The following is a 20031-nucleotide window of genomic DNA, read 5'->3' as shown; positions in this document are numbered from 1 at the left end:
TCAAATTTTTCGAAAACTAATCATGTTAACCTTGATTTTTAGAGGCATAATGTTGGTCTCCTGATTGCGCAACTTTGCCCCCATTTAAGCTACTTCGTAGCTCTTCCCGTTTCCGAGATCCCTGTAGTGAGACGCGAATAATATGTAACAGCCTGTATACATAATTGTATATGTATAAAAACGTTTAAAATAAATATTAATAAAGATAAAGTAATAAGTATTGACCAGTGCACAACACACGTATAAGAAAACTCAATTTATGTTTGATTTAATTTTCATACTAATTGCACCTACCATTTGATATACCTAATGAATAATAAAACATTTCATTCCTACTGGAATAAATACAACCCCGAGTGGATGTGACCATATCGGACCAGCTTAGAAGTAGATTATTCAATTATGTAAATATTACCTATATCAGAAGATGTCGTAGGTTTTTTGTCTTCAGATTAAGATATTTTATCACTGCCGCGAATAAGTTTCGCTGTAACAAGGGTAGAAACATACATGATGATGCGATCTATAATGGATCCTATCCAGATTGTGGAACCGATGGCGACGATACGTAAAACAATTTATGTGTTTCACAATGATACACTTTATTTTATGTTGATGAGGCGCGGCCAATTATGACAGCTCTAGTGATCTTACTTCATTGTTTTTGTCCATATTACCTGGTTTTCCGACTGAAACCTTTATAGTTTAAAACTTTTATCTTAACTAGTTAATCGTGATTAATTTTTTTCCGTTTTACATACACAGGGTGACACATTTCCAATGGACATACCCTTGTAAAATATTTATTTATTGACCGATTTAATTCGAATTTCTTTTCAAAGATAAGGCTTGAAAAATTCCATTACATCGTATAACATATACCTAAATTCATTATCAGTTAGCAAAGCCTATTTCTTATTTGTTTTAACGATTTTTTTAATTTAAAATCTGATTATTATTATTATTATTATTATTATTATTATTAATTAATAATATTCATTTTTTTAATTTCCGTTCTTCCTGCGAATCTTAAATCAATTATTAAATAAACAAATAAAATATCCATTAATTTGTTTTTCGTAATATGTGCAATTCCAAATCAAAAAATTATATTTGAGGCATATGTCATTATTGATATGGTACTTTGTTATTTGTAATTATAATGGGTTCATCCATTAAAATTAAAAATTACTGTTTGATTGGGAACTCCACATGTTAGTGAATATGTTTATTTGTTTTATGTGCTGTTTCATAGATTGCTTACCCCGTTTAGGAGAACCGGAAATGATAAAATCTTTAATATTAAGTTACAATGAGCAATAAATATTTTCTTTTGAAACTGGGACAAATTACATTGGATCCAGTGGTATAGTCTGTTTAAAAAAAAAACGATAACCAATTTTTGTTAGGTAGGTTGATAACTGATACTAAATTCAAATCGTACGTGATTTAACAGACTTTTTTAAGCCACATAAAGAAACGAATTAAATCAGTCAGAGGAAATAGCATTTTTGGTTTGAGAAATATCACTTTCTTTTCACTAATTCGTCAGAAAAATCTTCCTCTCGAATATACGACTAGAAAAAATAGCTTATATTACAAAGAAATTAAAAGAATCACATTAGTCCTTTGTCATGCTTAAAAAATTCTATTACTACTTTTAACAATATTCTAAACACAAACCACTTCGCCTGGTCCGATGAGAACCCTCCCTTACACATAACTTAAGACACTGTGTACCATCCAAAGTATTATGTATTAACTATTATCTCTACAGGCTCAAGGTGTTTTGGTTGTCCCTTATCTGGTTGATTTACAATGCCAAAAGGCTGGACAAAACGTCAAACTAGAACGGTTTGCATAAACATGGCGCCCTGCCAATGTCGAGTGCATGAGCGATTATTCTTATCAACACACATCTAATTTTAATGGACGGTGTTTAATCCTCCGGTTATAAACATATTAAAACAATAATAACGTACCGTTTCGCGAAAGCTTTAAAAATCGATTAGGGAGGACGATATAATTTAATCCTTGTTTATCGCGGAACTTATAAAAAAGGAAAATCTTTGAAGGGGAATATCAAATGTGGTGAAAGCGCTGTAGGGTACTGTGTTAACTGAAAAATGTTTCTGAAACATCCTATAAGTTTTACTCTTGTTTCGGTGCTCACAGGTCAGTATTGAATTTAATTTAACAGTTTTTATTTATTTTTTTCAACGGACGATTCGTTTGAACCGCGCAATACTGAAAGTGTGAAAAATGCTGCTAACAGAATTTGTCTTTGCCATTCACCATTTTAGATTTTAACAAGACTATTACTATTTTTTTATTGATTTTGAAAAAATCTATACATATGAGGCACTTTACCAATTATTGATTTTGCTATCATAAATTCAAAACATACAAGCGAACCTCTGTTTGGGTGAATATGTGGAAGACGATCAAAACAAGTAAACAGTAGTGCGAGTAGTCTTCATTATACCAGGTGTTTCAAGATTGAAGTGACAAAAGCCTAGGGAAGATTCCGCTCAGCAAAATATGTAAAAAAATTCATATGAACATGGGTCCGCAAGTGCTTGGGTTCCGAGACACAGGGTGTTAATTTTTATTTAATTAAATTTAAAAAACGCTTTAGCCGATTTGAATGAATTTTTTACGGTTTATTAAAACAATTATTATCATACACCAACTGAACCGTTTAGATTTGATCCAAAATTTTCAAGGACGTACACTGCCGGCCCTTTGAAAGTGGACGATTTATTTTTCTAATGTGATGTGGTCTACTTTTCTTATTATGACAAGTTTGTATATATCAGTGTCATTAGTAATTTGCTTCGTAATTCAAGATGCCGCGTTTAACGGAACCAGAGAAAGTGAGAGCTATAACTTTACTTCAGAATGATTGGTTATTGCGGATGATCTGCATGTCTGCAAGAACAGCATATTTAAACTCAAAGAAAAACGGATTGCGGAGGGTCACGTGCATTATGTTCACGAAGGTTTGACATGGCAGTAACGGCTTCCTTTGAGATGAATTTTCCTGGATCAGTGCGAACTGCAAGGAAGCGGGAGAAAGATTCGGAGCTGAAGAATTATGTGGCTGCAAATACAGTTGCTTTAACTCCCCAATATAAAGAACCGAGGTTAGAGTTTGCAAGACAATTTGTAGGAAGCCCAGACAACTTCTGGGAGAATATTACATTTTCTATCGAAAAAAGTTTTCAGTCTTGCTCCGATGGTTCTGTCCGTGTCTGCCCACCAGTGATTATAAGGTATTCGGAGTTTTAAGTGAAACCCATAGAGCGCAACGGAAGATTCTTCATTAACGTTTGGGCTTGGATAAGCTGCCAAGGTCCTGGTGTTTGTTGGAGAATAGAAGAGCGCCTCACTGGACTGAGCTATGTGTGCATAATGGAAAAAGTTATGCTGCCATCCGTGACCATGCTGTATCCTCAGAATTTCACTTTCCAGCAAGATAATTGTGTGATTCACACCTCAAGAGTTGCGCCAGAATGGTTCATTGATAACAACATCGATGTTTTATCTTGGCCCTCAAAGTCCCCTGTCCTCACTTCTATCGACAACGCCTGGGGATATATGGTGAAAAAAATTTACGACAGAAACTTCCGTCCAGCTAACGTCGAAGAACTTTGGAAGGCAATTAAAGAATGGGGTAACATCACTGATGATTACACAAGAAAATTAATTTTATCAATGCTATGTAGATTGCAAAGTGTTAATAGACAAAAATGGTGCTTGGACAAAATACTAACTTTACGAATCGCGTTTTTCTGACGACGAAAAGTGTTTCATTTTTAGATCTCGTTGACGGTGAATGATTGGTAGTTAGAATGTATAATATATTTCAGTATTGGAAAAACCTAATTTGGATTTGTTTTGCTCACTAGAACTAGTATGATAGACACATTAAATTTGACATAATGACAGCCAATTTGAACTTCACATTTTCAAGTCGGCTTCACAAAGGCCAATTAGCTTTATAAGAGTCGTCCACTTTCAAAGGACCAACACTGTACCCAGCAAGTCGTTTTGTAGAAATGAATTTAGTTTTTTTTCGGTTTTTATGTAATATTCAAATAAAACGTAAAAAATTTATTCAAATCGGCTAAAGCGTTTTTTAAACTCAATTAAAAAAAAAAATTAATACCCTGTATCTTGCACTTGCGGATCTATGTTTACAACATTTTACATATTTTGCTAAGCGGAATATATTGTTCATATGTGATAGCAAGACTTAAGAGTTATGCAAACTATAATTATCACTTCTTGATACAAACAAAATTCTAATATTTTTTTTGTATAAAATCTTCAGGTATAAGATTTAATGCACTCATATTTATTTAATAAACATAAACAATGCAGCAAAATATTATTGTTACTAAAAGATTATTTCAACAAAAATATCAAGTCTAAAATTTGGAGTTTGCTAGATTTTATCTGATTCTGATTTTTTTAAAGCAGTAAATATAAATTCAAATGTGGTACAAATGATATGAAAAAATAAGATCAAAAGCGTTAAACAAAGTAATATTTTTATTTACTGCTATAGTAAGCATATAAATAACAAAAATTTTATATGTTGAAGAATTATTGGTTTACAAAAAATTTAGTTTTAGAAACAGTTTTCAATCATTACATTATAACCCATCAATTGTTATGTTTTGATTAATTTTGGGCCAATCTCATCATTATTATATTGACAAATCTGAAATTTTTATATCAGTAAAAAACATATTATGTGGTTTTACCGCTATCAAAAATAACCTATTGCCAGATAACTGAATTGAATTTAGAAATATTAAGTTAAGCTTTTTTTTTCACTTTATATCACTTTATTCATATCACTTTACATTAATTCAATGTATACTTTTACATTCAATAAATTTGACAAAAATAAGACAAAATACCACACGATTATAAATTACAAAAATAATATACCTATATACAATAATCACAATTACAATAGTTACAATTTCATTCTTGTATCTTATATGAGAAAGAACTTTTGCCTAAACTACATGTAAAATGCAGTTTGCGCGCAAATATGTCCCTTCTCAGATGGCAAATTTTGATAAGTAATTCCGTAGTGATTGCGGCGGAATAAGACCTCAAATCGTATTCTTAGAACACTAATGAAAAATTCTTGTTAAATACCATTCGAGACAATGGTTTTCTGATAATTTTTTTCTCAGTTTTGTTTTCGCAAAAGTGAGAAAGTAATAAAGATTACACTCATGTTTTATCGGGAAAAATAACAATTCGCTAATAATATTATATACAGGAAAATAATTTACTGGAAATAATTAAGGCCTTCTATGATGCTACAATATTTTTTACAACTCACAATGGAAATGACACCTTCGGTCATGAAACTCATGAGTGTAACAAACATTTGCCCAAAAGCGGTTTAAAAAAATTAAACAACTTAAAACTTATGATATTAAAAAAAATGAAAGTCTTGAAATGACACTGATCAACTGAATATAAATCACAACCTCAAACATAACTTTTAGTTTATTATCTCTTAAAATGATATTATTTAGATGTGAATTTTATTCACGCAACTGTAAAATTTCGCAGTCAAATATTTTTTTCTGTACGTGCATATTCAGTATACAAGAATTGTCCACAAATTAAATAAATCATAGAGATTTAGTTACCTGGTATCATAGATAAGGCGTTTAGGAAATGTTATCTCTTTTAAGTTGATTTACCGATAATCATCTAAGTAATGACATTTTAAGCGTCCATCCATCTCATTTATAAGTAGGTACTCAAGAAGTTTTAAAAAAACCATAAATCAAGTGGACCGTGAAACAAAATAGCTGGTGAGATGAGTCTCATCTGTTTATTTCACAAAAGGATAATAGTATCTCTATTATATATGGTTTAAGACATTTCAACAAAAACTTTAAAGTTAGTTTTTAGAAAATTGTCACGTCAGTAATATTTATTTCGAAAAAGGGCATTTTCACATGAAATATGACGTCAAAATAAAAAAAATTAATACTAGACACACTTGTGGAAGGGGGAAGGACTAAGTTTTTTTTTGGAACACGTTATACAAGGCTATTTACAGAATACTTTTTCCTTTACTTCCGAACTTAGAAAAAATTGATGTGGTTTTCGGAAATTTTCTTAAAATTTCAAAGCAATAATTAGAAAAACAATTGTTTGTAGTCTACCGTGTTGGTCATATCTGCCTTCCTAGAGCTTTGACCTATACCATTTAAATACAAAACATAAAGAGGTAGTATATTATGTTACTACTATTGTACATATGTCAAAATTATAATTAAAACATTAATGTAATGTAATGTGAAAGGAATATCTATAATTAAATTAAAACATTCAGAATATTGGAATAAATTGATTAGTTTCTTTGAATTTGTCCTTTTGTACTGCTTTTATTTTCTTAACAACTTTAACATATTTACAGACAGGGCACTGTAGATATACTTAACGATATTTAATGTAATGTAAAACATTTTACCAACCGTAAAATGGAGATACTTTGTAATAATAATAATTTAGTACTTAGGCAGACGAAATCACTAAGGCCATTGTTCATTTTTTTACAATATTGGTACTTTGGTATACTTCGTTTTGTGCTAGAAAGTAAAGAATTGTTTAAATCTTAATTTAATTATGATTTTCATGTTTAAAAAAAGTGGTAGATGTTATTTTTTATAATATATGTATATTGATGCCACAAGAATACAAAACAACTTACTTATTTTTAAATACGTTTGCGTTTGTTTTCTGTAGCAAATAGTACCCGGAGAAACTATCAGTTATTGATTTTTAATTCATAAAAAATGGCAATTTCAAAACTTGACACAAAATAGAAATAAAGTGCTTGTCACAGAATCTTAATAAGTTTAAAAACAATATACGAGATACGTATTTGTCGTCCTGTTCACCATCACAAAATAATATCAGCAGTTACCTATAAAGCTATTTTTAGTTAAATGAAATTAAAATGAAATGACTGTCATATATTTCTTATACCGCGTGTTTCAGGAGGAATAGTCGATACTTTCGTATGTTATAATATCAGCGTATTCAGCGTGAGAAAAAATGTGGGTCATTTCAAATAAATTTCACACATACACACGTTAACAAATCAATGCTAAATGTTAATTATTTGCTGGAAGCCTATTCGATAAATTTACCTGTTTTGCACTCGACGCAATATACATTAAAATTACTGTATCTCAGTAACCATTGAGATTTGAACACATATGAATATAAACTTTTTTATTCAAAATGAACGATACTATAATGTATTGAAGTTTTCACTATTCCTCCTCAAACGCCCGGTATTAATTTAGAATTACATTTCTCTAACAATACTTTTCACTTTTTTCCAGTAAATCTGTTGGCCACTACAGGAGACATAACTTTATCATGGACTTCCCCGATCTACCCTAAACTCTACTCCAACGATTCCTCCATCAATCCATTGGGCAGACCCATCACGGAAGACGAAGATGGGTGGCTGGGATCCTTGCTTACTCTTGGAGCAATTGTGGGCCCTTTTCCCTACAGTGTCGTAGCCTCTAGGTTCGGAAGAAAGATAGGCCTACTCGCAATCGCAATTCCACACATCGTGTCCTACTTCACCTTGGCCTTTGCGAGGACGATCTATCTGTTCTACTTCGCGAGAGTATTTGGTGGCTTAGCCATGGGTGCCGGGTACAGTCTGCTGCCTATGTACATTGCAGAAGTATCAGAAGTCGCCAACAGAGGCATGATGTCGCTAACACTAAACGTATTTTGGGCCATAGGAAACTTTATCCCGTACGCAATAGGTCCCTTCATATCTATCATGTGGTTCAACATAATTTTAGCTTGCATCCCGACAGCCTTCTTTATTATATTTGTCATAATAGGGGTTGAAACCCCATATTTCTTAGCCGAGAAGAACAAAACTGATAAAGCTGAAAAATCACTGATGAAATTAAGGTCCCTCGAGAAACAAGGAGTGCAGAAGGAGCTTGAAGATATCAAGGCTCACTTGAAAAAGGATGAGGACGGACACTTGACTGACATCTTGAAGAGACCAGAGCTTAGAAAGGCCTTCATAATATGCTTAGTGCTAATTATAGCCCAAGAATTGTCTGGTTTCTGCGCCATCACATTCTATTTACAACCTATATTTGAAGCTGCAGGCACACCAATATCTTCAGAAATGTCTGCTCTCTACGTAGGTATTTCTATGCTTGTATCTAGCTTCATATCACCCTTCCTCGTAGACCGTCTAGGCAGGAGAATATTAATAATAGGATCGTGTTGTGGTATGTGCGTTGCACTGGCCATGATAGGTGCCTTTTTCTACGTGCAAGATGCAACAGACAATAGCACCGATTCCATTACTTGGATTCCCATCTTCAGCTTAATTTTCTACATCACCTCTTTCAATTTCGGTATGAGTTCTGTACCCTGGACGCTCTGTTCGGAGATGTTCCCAAGCAATGTCAAGCAGATAGCCGCCTCGTGTGTATCCAGCACCTGTTGGATCACAACTTTCCTAGTTACCAGATTTTTTAATGATATGAATGATGGTTTGGGAAGGTTCGGCAGCTTCTGGTTCTTCTCGGCTTCGTGTCTGGTCGCTGCAGTGTTCAGCGTAGTAATGGTACCAGAAACTAAAGGCAAGAGTTTCAGCGATATCCAGGATATGCTTCGATATGGATCCATAAAGAAGTCTGGGGATAATATAGTGCATGAAGTTAAAGTTTGGCCTGACGAAAATGGCATAAAATGAAAACGGTGAAATATCTCAAAATTAATATATTGGTGTTTATTTAATTCAGGGGGTAATAAAAGTGAAATACAAATAATTTAATAAAATATATAAAAAGAGGTATTTGAATACACGACCAACATTTATTACACCAAGTTGATTTCAACATGTAAATATTCGTGGATTTTCTCAAATTTTACTGTTTGTACCATAATTGTTATTTATTTAGAAAATAAAGACATATTTTTTAATATACTTAACTGTTTCTATTTCCCATACCCAAAAAAGAAAGCTAAACATTCCATACAACACATTAGTTAGGCTATACAGCCTATAACAGCTATACCTATTGCAATTTCTCACAAAATAAAAGCAAAAATAACATGCAGGGCGTAGTTTATGTAAAAAAAAATATTCCAGGAGGTCATTAATTGGATTACTTTAAGAATAAAAGTTTGCATAAATCTACTCACGCCTTAGCTCACGAAACGTAGTGTTAAAACTTTTGAAACGTTTATCGTATTTGAGGTAGACTGATGAAACTTGGGCTAGTGACTAAACTAATTATAAGTAGGTATAGGTAAAACTTCACTGAATTTATATACAGTTATGTAAACCAGTAGCATAGGGCTGGGAGGCACTCATATTAACAACCCAAGCTTAATTTGGAAATTCAAGTGATATCTTTTGATTACTAATTATATTTTAGAGAAAAAATAGGTTTCTTTAAGAATAATTTGACTTGACGAGTGAGAAGTATAGAGAGAGGTACTTCAGCAGACGTGAGTACATTGCTATTCTGCTGACCGTGAATTCGTTATCGAACCTCTGGTTATTGTCATAAAAATATCCAGTGTTTTATTTGTAACGGTTTTATTTTAAATCATTTTCACTTACGGTATTACTTATTATTTTGTAACGATGAGTGATACGAATAGTAATAATAACGCCTAAATTACCTATACATCCTCCAATATACAGGGTGTTCCAATTAAAACTTCCCGCCTAGAAAATATCGGAATTAAAAAATCACCAAAAAAAACCTGAGACACGTCGATTTTCTTTTCAAGGGAGACAAATGATGGCGTAAGTTTTGGTGTCTTGTAAGCTACCCCTTAGGCAGCGGCGTAAAATACCCTTAAATTTTAATTTTTAATTTAAAATTTTAATTAATTTTTAATTCTGCTCACGACATATGATTTTTTAAATTTTGGTTTGGATATGATAATAAAATCATCACTTAAAGAATAAGACAAAATATCAGTGAATGAAAGAATGTTATTATATTAAGTGTTCAAATTGGTTTCCCTGCGCTTCAATACAAGAAGAGGATGTGTGATTTCAGCAGGATGGTACTCTACCACTTTATGGCGTAGCGTAGCTGTGCGTGATTTTCTTAATTAGAACTTTCCAAATCACTGGATAGGTCGCAGAGGTTCAATTGAGTGGCCTCTCATGTCGCCAGATCTAACGCTCTTAGACTTTTTTTTATGGGGGTACTTAAAATCGAAAATTTATTCAACACGACACGACCGAGTCACTTGAGGAGCTTCGTCGGCGAATTGTTGAAGAATGTCGTCAGATAACAGTCGAAATGCTTCGAAATGCACGTTCGGATGAGGAGCAAAGATTTTATTGTATACAGGGTCGGAAAGTCCCCATGGTTCATCGGCCGTTTCGTGAGAGCGATAAAGTAAGTCATAGAAATCCGTGGGATAGAGAATGATGGCTATAATGAAGGCGTCTAACAGTCACCGCCTATTTCGCCCTTCCACAAATAAGAAGTGGATCTTATGTTATGGATGTTATGATGAAACCTATTTACCTCTTGAATTTGTTTTGCAGAATGCAGAACAATTTTTTGTAGAATGTAAAATAGAATTCACGAGTAATAGTCCAAACACCATTACAGGAGCTCATCAGCAATGGACGAATGAAAGCCAATAATTTTGCTGCAAATTTTTCAACAGTTAGAGGTATGTAATTATGAAAAAGTAATTGTGTTCATTGTCATAAACGCAAATTTGTGCAAAACTATAAATTATACTGATTTTCGTCGTTATGATTTTTGGACTTAGAAGGTGTACAAGTTTTTTGGAGTTGAAACACCAACAAAAAATGTGGAAATTCATATAAAATTTTTGCAACTTTTACTAATTTTTATACACAAAAATGTAAATGAATTGAACATACACGCTACATTATATTGCGTATAGTTTCTTTTTGCCATATTTTTTTTACCTTTTACGTTGTATATATACATTTTAAAATGTATTATTCCTAATCCATTATGTTTTTATGTGGATATCTGATGTATGTAATAAAAGTGTGAATTTATATGACCTGATTTGGCTCAAACAATCGAATTGTGTAGAGTGTGTTAGAGTTTTTCAATGGGCACGTTTATATTCATTAGTGGCGTAATAATACAGGGTGTCCCGAAATTCATGCGACAAAATTTGGTCATAGATTCTTAAGACATATTTAGGGGACCCGTATTTTTTCTTTTTGCCAACTAGCCTCCTCTTTCGGAGTTACAGCCCCCTGAAAGCAAATTAGATTTTTTTTACAAAAAGTGTAAAATTACATCCTTAATGTAACTTTACTTGTATGATGTAATTTTACATCACCTACTGTGGCGTCAAAATAACCAATGATCTAGTGTGTAATTTTACATGAAATTTTTATCTCTTTGAAATCCAATCCACTTGTTAGTTCTTGTTCAAATTTATCACCCATGAGAGAACTGCATTGTGTCAAGTTAATGTTTTCAATAGACCTTCTGTACCTGATTTTTAGGAAAAATATTTTCATTTTTTATTTATTTTGAATGATCGAAGTTAATCCTGTCCCAAAGTCGCTATTCATCTTGTCTTTCTCAGAGGTACCTACCTAAGAAACAAAAAATATAATATAAATTAAAATTCTTTTCTATCCAGTTTTATCTAGTTTATGCCGCGCAAAAATGATTGAAATATTGATTATCACTTATTTTATTAAGATTGGGTATAAATAAAACCAGTTATATAAAACAGAACGTCAATCAATAATAATTATTTTAAACGACCTGACAAAAATATTATGACAAAATAAACCCTTAAGACTAAAGAACATATAATATGTATGAATTAATCATTCGTTAGATATCTTCAATAAAAAAGAAAATAATTTATAATTTGTTTGGAAAAGATAATAATCGATATTAAGATTGGACAAATACGCAATGCAAAATTATAGAAAATATATGATCTTGATATAAACAAGACACGTTAAAATTAAGATTATATTTTTATTCGAGAAAACTTCTCTAAATAATAATTCAAAATCAAAGTCAAAGGTTTTTATAATATTATTTTTCTATCTTTATCAATCTTTTTTAAGATTTTTGCTCAGGAAAAATTATTTTCATTTATTTATTTAAATATTTAAATTGCTAGCTTTTTAAATTCAATCTAGTGGATTTCACTTGAACTTTGCTTATTCTTTCTATAACCTTCAATGCTGTACAACCACGTTCTAATAGAATCTTGTTTTTTCCTCTCTCTCTCATCAAAGCTTACCAGTAAAGATTAAAACAAGATTTAACGATTTTTATAAAGATTTATTTAAAGATTAATAAATCGTAAAGATTATAATTAGTAAAGAGATTGTTAACAGTAACAATTATTTTGGAGGCTTATTTTTGTAAATGATATTCTTGAAGAGACGATAGAGAATAATCATAAAGAAATTTCAATTTGTTAGCGAAGAATTAATAGTTAAAGTTTAAATAAAGTCACGTAAGATTTACTGAAGATTTAAAAGAAGTTGCCGTTCTGCATTAGTCCATTCTAAGTGAATTTTTGTGAAGTCCCGTAAGTAGATAATCTTCTACGAACTAACACAAATGTTGTCTTGCTTCACCATAATATAAAATGTTGTCTTGTTTCACGATAAATTAAAACGATATTTATCAATACGAGTTGCTATACACGCAAGACATTTTTGACACTAATTATATTACTAAAAAACACCACAGATAACAGGTAAACACTAACACAACGACGATTGTAAAATCGGATTTCAGTATGCGGAGTCGCTGAGGCCACGTGGCTTTCCACGCGAATTGCGAATGACATTAGAGACTACAGTTGTCCAGCTATGTAATGGTTGAATGTACTACAACTTCAATATTTTTTTTCTCGGAAACTGTAAGGATTTTACACATTTTTTTTTAATATCAACTCTATTTCTCTTGCCGCATCTATTCCCAATTTTTTTTGGATAAGTTGTGAATCACCCTGTATTTAAATACAGGGTGATTCACAATAAACAAATTAAATGTACGCACGGATAAGATATTTAGTGAAACTGTTAAAAGTAAAATTCATAATAAGAGAGAAATAAAATTATGAGATTTAAAAGCGTAATCAATATCGCACATAGAGGACAAAAATAATATAACATGACAAGTAAAAACTGATTACATTATAAAGAAAAATAGTCAAATTTAACAATATTTCATATTTAAAGCATTGCAGTTATAAAAGTCAATATTACAAATAGTGTTATGATTATTGTACAGTACATAAACTTTAGTTGTCCTTTCATAAAACTACGTTGCTAGATATTTATTGCATTTTCTGTCTATCGCCTTTCTTAAATATAGCTAAAATCTTAGACATCAAATTGCTGGAAATTGTTATTTATAATCAAGTTATAAATTACGGGCGCAAATTCTGTAACGGTAAATTAATAATATCATATAAATAACTCTTGACTGTTCCTTTTGGTAGAAAAATTACTTTAATGATTTTATATTTTTTTCACGAATGATAAAATAGCTACATAAACAAAAAAAAGTAGAAATCAATTTAATTTTAGATTTAAAATCCCCTAAACCCTATGTTTATCTTCTTTCTTTTAAATGATTCCCGAAGTATCAAATAGTGCGAGAAATGCATACCAGACCTGGCTAATGGTGGATCCGCTTCTGCTCAAACGAGAGTTTTTTTTATATGAATTGTAATAGCAAAATGGATTTAATAAATGAAAATGTATTAATAACTGTAGCTACATGTACGGATTATAATACAATGTCCTGGATTGCTGTTGGCAACAAATCTCAAAAAGATTTATTTGTCAGCGCTGTCTATTCGGCGTACATAATAACACAGCACCAAAAAAAAAGTGGGAGGTCCCAAAGGACAAGGCCATGATATCCATATGTTTTTGAGATTGCTGAATCCGAATCCGATGTCTGTTTGACCCAATCAGGTCTGGGTTAAAGTTAGTTCAACGTCAAATATAGGGAATCGATTGTCAATAAAGTAAATCTACTATCCGTACGTTTTTGAATTCGCTAAATTCCAATGACCATATCAGGTCTGGGTTAGATCAGTTCAAGGAAAATGTAAAGAATCAATTGCCAACAATTTAAATCTACATATCTATACTTTTTGGGGTCACTGAATCCGAATCCAATTGCCAACTGACTCGATCAGGTCTGCAAAATACTTTCAAGTTCTAAACTCAAAACTAAAAAAAATAATAACATCTCAGTAACAAATAAGATTAAAGGAAGAAGGCTTTACCTCTGAGCCCGTGATTCTTGTGTTACTGGTTTTGATATGACAAAATTCTGGTATCAATAAGCCTAATTAAGTTAGCTTTAAACAGTTTAAACCAATGTGTATGTTAATGCTTCATGTACATTAATTTACACAGAGTCCGTGTCAATTGAAACCCTTGAGAACAGTTTTTTAAAATAAAAGGTGTTCTATATCTCTCTATATCGAGACTACTTCTCACTTTTATAGCCCATTTACACGAGGCCAGTTGTGAAGACATTCCATTAAGCCAATCCAATGACCAAGTTGAGGCTATTGGCTCCTAATAGCCCATTTACACGAGGCCAGTTGTGAAGACATTCCATTAAGCCAATCCAATGACCAAGTTGAGGCTATTGGCTCCTAAAATTAGAAACCGTTCTAATTAGTGGAGTGGCTTGGTTACCTTGGTTACACGATGCCAATGTTGGATTGGCTTAGTGGAATGTCTTCACAACTGGCCTTGTGTAAATGGGTCATAAAATTAGAAACCGTTCTAATTAGTGGAGTGGCTTGGTTACCTTGGTTACACGATGCCAATGTTGGATTGGCTTAGTGGAATGTCTTCACAACTGGCCTTGTGTAAATGGGTCATAAAATTAGAAACCGTTCTAATTAGTGGAGTGGCTTGGTTACCTTGGTTACACGATGCCAATGTTGGATTGGCTTAGTGGAATGTCTTCACAACTGGCCTTGTGTAAATGGGTCATTATGGTATCGAACTATTTCGTTGTCAAAAGATCTGGGAAGTGGATATATTTTATGTTTTCTCGATTTCAATGGTATAACTCGTTTTATGACCAGATTGCCGATGATCCACTTCCTTAATATTTTGGTGAAATCTTTCTCCACGCCCCTCAAATCCAATCAAATTCCCCACTTTGGAGTTCAAAACCAGACAGACTTTTATAAACATCTTTAATAAGTTGATTGATCTTTCTTCTATTCCTATGGATCTCATACTTGCCACAGATATAGCAAAAGCTGTGCCTTTTGTCGAAATCGCATCCATGATTTGAACTTAGATGGTAAATTCTTGTAATAGTAGACTCGTAGCCACGTTTCTCACTACCAAACAACTACAGTCGCATGATGACGTTGATTGCAGGCCTGCTTGCTGAACAATCGTCGATACTGGGATTCCTTGTATCGTAATAGGTTTCCCTGTATCTGACATGACGACACAAACGTCTTCACCCAGGAATTTAGCTGATGATAGAAAAAGATGCACAAAAAGTCGTTGCTCACCATCATCACGTGGTGGCAGACACTTTAGGTGATCAAGATTTTTTCGATATGTCAAAGAAAATATACTCCGACGATACATGAATAGAAGAAAGATCGTTCAACGTACAAAAGATGCCTTTAAAATTTTGTTTGGTTTTGAACGCCAAAATGAAGAATTTGATTGGCTTTAATGAGAAGGGAGAAAGATTTCAGCAAGATATTAAGGAAATGGAGCGTGGGTACCATGGCAGACGAGATATAAACATGTAAAGAAATCCTCTTTGCAGATCTTTTGGCAACGAAATACATAGTTTGATAACACAAAAGTGAGTAGTAGTCTCGATACCATAATAGTGAGATATAGTGATTTCATGTTATTCATCAAGGCAAAAAACCTCTTATCTTGAAAAACTGTTCTCAAGAATCTCAATCGACACTGTAAATTAATGTATATAAAGTATTAACGGACACATTGGTTTGAATCTTCGGCTTATTAAGCTTTCTTTATTTTATTTTATTTGTTATTTAACTCTTAATACGCATAAATGTTTAATTTGAATGTTTTTGAGTTCAGAAATAAAATAAGCAATAATTACATTTAAGTCCAGTAATATAATAAAAATACTACTTTAAAACATAAAAAAGCTAAAATAATCTCTTAAATTCATGTCAGATTAAACTATTTCTATGTACATCAGTTGCTAAACCATATGTCGATATGATAATTTATCTGTAAGTTTAGACTGGCACAGGAATTCTTAGTAATATAAGATTTATGACGGTCCTAAATATGCCGGTGCAACTCTATTCGCCGACTACGGGGGGCTGAAGGGTGCAAACCCTTCCTCAAACATTTCAGAGGGACAGAGCTCCGCATGAATATTGTCACACCACTGCAAAACTGCTTGTTGGATACGTTTGGATACAGTGAATGAAATAATGTGAAATTGAAAAACCTTTTTTAAAAATAAAACAATTTGTTATTATTTACGAACCAAACCAAAGCTAAAAAATTATTCCTAAAATAATTATTTAAAATTTTATACATTTTTATCGTGTTCCTTAAAAAATAAATTTACAATTTTACTTACATCCAATTTGATGCAGTCAGTATTATACGGAACATTGCTTCGTGTGTAGGAGTCACAAGCATAAAAAATTTGTGTTGTATCCCTGGTAGCAAAATCTTGCACAAGACACTTCTACAAGACTGCTGTGTACCTACTGCTGAAATCGGCGTCAGGTTTACTGCAAGATTCATTGTGCAATTGTCTTGATCAAAGCTTTCAATGGATTTGGTTCAGGGCACTTGAGCACAAAGGGGTAAATTAAAGCAAGTGACTATGTTGCAGACTTACATTAGAATTAAGTAAGACATATTGTACTTGACTTATACTAATTCACCCCTTTGGACTCGAGTACTTTTGATTAAGTCTGGTGCAAGTATTGTAAAAGTATCTTGCATAAGAAACGATATAAATTTCAGCAATAGACACAAAACAATCTGACACAATTTGGCTATTTCAAGTAAACTTGAAACAACTTGTATTAGAATTGCACACGATTGTGCTACNAATCTAAAATAAACATGGAAAACTTAAATTTAATGCTGTGGAATGACATTATTAACGAGGATGTTGAGGAAGCGGTGGCAGAATTGGCTATTAGAAGAGATGTTTTGCCCCAGACAAATGCATTTCAAGTATCTGTATCTGATAGAAAATTTTTGCAGTTATTTAGAGTAGATAAGCACCTCTGTCATGACATAATTAATATGGTCAACCCTTTCTTAGAACCTCTGCTCTATCCATACAAACCAAGGTAAGTAAGAAATTTGTAGTTAGTTGAGGCACAGCCTAACATAACAAAAATCTGTGGTTGAAGCATGCAATAGGTTTTTACTTATGTTAAAATAATTAAAATTTACAATTTTTGTAGGTACTTGCTGCTCTCAGGTTTTATGCTTCAGGCAGTTATCAGGAACTTACTGGCTCGAACAGTTTTGTCGCCTTTAGCCAAGCTTCAGCTAGTCGAGGTGAATGATGTCAAGAATGCATTAAACCAACCTGAAATTCTAAATAATGTAATAAGGTTCCCTCGAAATATTCTTTTCGATTTCGATCTCCACAAATTTAAATTAAATTGTCAAAATAAAAGTGAAGTTTATCTGCGTTCTGTGTTCTGTCAGTTTTCTGCAATATCATTGGTCGAACAAACCGGCAACGCTGTTCCCCGATTTTGCTCCCTCCCTGATACACCTCGGTACGTTCGAGGTTTCAAGAATTCGGTGTTTTTCTGTCGGGGAGCTCAAATGAGGGAACGCTCCTCGGGAGCTCCCAGGGATAGCTCCCTTCTCTTGCTTTCAAGAATAGACGTCCGGATCTTTTAGAGATGTCAGCCTTTCCCTGAAAATGGGCTAATGCCATCTCTGTCAAAAGGGGATGATAGATCAGTGTATTAGTTATGTATACAATTTATACTAAATTGAAAATTATTATTTTTTATTGTACTGCTGTGTTTTACAATTTTATAGTACCAAGGAAGCTATTACAAACAGTGTGGATTTATCAGACTCCATAAGTAGGCAACTCATATATCATATATATGTTCCCACTATAGATCATCTTAAAATTAATGACTATAATTTATTGCCATCATATTGCGATTATCAAATAGTTTTGTCGTTTTAATAAATCCTTCTTATAGATTTTAGTGTATTCCTTAACTTAAAGCACAAACGAAATAACGTCAATATTTGTCAGTTTTAGGAAAACCTACGTTTTAATTGCGACAAATGTAATGTTTAACACATCAAAAATGTTAATTGGTTGACTTTTAGAAAGCTGGTTTTGCAAAATTATGCACATTAGCTTTTAAACTGTCTAAAAATTCTTTGGGTTGCTAAATAAGTTGAAAATACTTTTACTTATAAGTTACTTATAAATTGAAATAAAACAATGTATTGTTGGTTGTATCTTAGAATGTAGGCATTTGGTAATATATACGTTTCTAAAACATATCAAAGTAAAAGGAATTATTTGTTGTATAATATGACAATTTAAAATTATAGGAACATAATATTTGTACTTATTCAGGTACTTAAATTAGTTGTCTTTTTAATGAGAACAAATTTAGGTTAGAAATATTAAAATATAATGGATTTATTTTCAGTGGCAATTTTTTGTGCATAGTAAGCAAACAATATTTTAGTTTTTCTTGACATTCATTAGTAGTCAGTTTCATTCAAACTGTATTTTTTAATAGTTTTTTAATTCAATTTATAAATCGGTGATTTTTAATTCACTAAAATAAATACGTTCAACCGGAAAACAAAATAAAAAAACTGTTATCCCAAAAATCACAGTTTAAGTAAAACACAGTATACAAAACAGTAAAGTAAATACTGATGACACGTCATTGGTTTTATAAGCTACTCTAGCAGGTTAAGTTAATTTGTAGAGGGCAAACAATTAACGCTCTCATATCATTATCTATTACATGTATTATGATAATTGCCCTATTATAAAAATTTAAGTGACAAATTGTCCCTTTTAGAGGTACGCTTTCTTAGATCTTACGGCGTCGATCGCAGTGTCCCCTGGCCATGGATGGACTAATTTTCAAAAAAACTATGGATAATGTCAGCAATTAAACGGACCCTCTTATCCTGAATACGCTTGACCAAGTAATCCAATCGTCGCCGTCGGCGTGTTGATGAATAGCATGCTAATCACCACGAATTTTTGAAGGAATTAAGGTTATTTTCTGAAGTGCATTCTTTTTGTAAAAAATGTTCCTGTAGGAAGATTAGAAAAAGCATTAAATTAATGAATGCATAATTCTGGCTCGTCTTAGGTAGATTTTAGTTAATTTCGAGGGTGTTGAAAAAAAGTTCAAACAAGTATACGTCCGGAAGAATTTCGTTTCCGAGATACAAAGTGTTAACGTTCTCGTAATAAATCAGGTTTTGTTTATATTTTCCAAACGGATTGACCAAATAACTTCAATTTCAAAACAGGCTGTTATTTAATAAGTCTGCATAATTTGAATGTGGAGATGATAAATGAGACAATTCAGAAGCGGAGATTCAGGGAAACTGTATTTTTTTTAACAATACTTCTACGCCATAGATGTGTTCATGAAAATAGCATTTTATGAAAGAGCAAAGTAGTTTACTAGTCCAGGGATATGAGGAAAATGCCGTGACTGTTGAGTAGCCAAGGATAAGTTTTTCATACAATTGGGGTGAATTTTAGTATAATATTTGCAAAACCGACACACCATCAAGTGAGGTTTTTTAATAATTAACAATAAAAGGTCTAAAATAACCCAAAATATCACTTTTTTGCCTACCAGAAAAAAACGATAATTTTTATTATATTGTGAAAGTAACCAACTTGTAGGGAATACGATAATTTGTTGCTCGGGAAATTGCAAAAAACT

The 20031-nt window shown here is 32.4% G+C and overlaps 2 protein-coding genes across 2 annotated transcripts; both read left to right on the top strand.

Moving 5' to 3' along the window:
- Positions 1 to 2091: 2091 nt before the first annotated feature.
- LOC108912492 (facilitated trehalose transporter Tret1) lies at positions 2092 to 9028 on the top strand. The gene is made up of 2 exons (XM_018717724.1): positions 2092 to 2175; positions 7398 to 9028. The coding sequence occupies exons 1-2, from the start codon at positions 2127 to 2129 to the stop codon at positions 8792 to 8794; spliced, it is 1446 nt and encodes a 481-aa protein (XP_018573240.1). The 5' UTR covers positions 2092 to 2126; the 3' UTR covers positions 8795 to 9028.
- Positions 9029 to 17176: 8148 nt separating this feature from the next.
- LOC111692085 lies at positions 17177 to 17977 on the top strand. Its single transcript, XM_023455796.1, has 3 exons — positions 17177 to 17409; positions 17527 to 17671; positions 17777 to 17977. The coding sequence occupies exons 1-3, from the start codon at positions 17177 to 17179 to the stop codon at positions 17975 to 17977; spliced, it is 579 nt and encodes a 192-aa protein (XP_023311564.1).
- The last annotated feature ends 2054 nt before the right edge of the window (positions 17978 to 20031 follow it).

This window comes from Anoplophora glabripennis, unplaced genomic scaffold (genome assembly GCF_000390285.2).
Source record: "Anoplophora glabripennis isolate ALB-LARVAE unplaced genomic scaffold, Agla_2.0 scaffold602, whole genome shotgun sequence".
Taxonomy (NCBI): Eukaryota; Metazoa; Arthropoda; class Insecta; order Coleoptera; family Cerambycidae; genus Anoplophora; species Anoplophora glabripennis.
Note: the sequence above shows the minus strand (reverse complement) of the source record. Positions and strands in the feature narration are given on the sequence as shown.

What these genes read in the sequence shown, in the direction of transcription:
- LOC108912492 (XM_018717724.1), top strand. Translation starts at nt 2,127, where the DNA reads ATGTTTCTGAAACATCCTATAAGTTTTACTCTTGTTTCGGTGCTCACA. An exon ending in TCTTGTTTCGGTGCTCACAG is followed by an intron (nt 2,176 to 7,397) that starts GTCAGTATTGAA and finishes ACTTTTTTCCAG; the next exon opens with TAAATCTGTTGGCCACTACA.
- LOC111692085 (XM_023455796.1), top strand. Translation starts at nt 17,177, where the DNA reads ATGGAAAACTTAAATTTAATGCTGTGGAATGACATTATTAACGAGGAT. An exon ending in CTCTATCCATACAAACCAAG is followed by an intron (nt 17,410 to 17,526) that starts GTAAGTAAGAAA and finishes CAATTTTTGTAG; the next exon opens with GTACTTGCTGCTCTCAGGTT. An exon ending in AACCTGAAATTCTAAATAAT is followed by an intron (nt 17,672 to 17,776) that starts GTAATAAGGTTC and finishes GTGTTCTGTCAG; the next exon opens with TTTTCTGCAATATCATTGGT.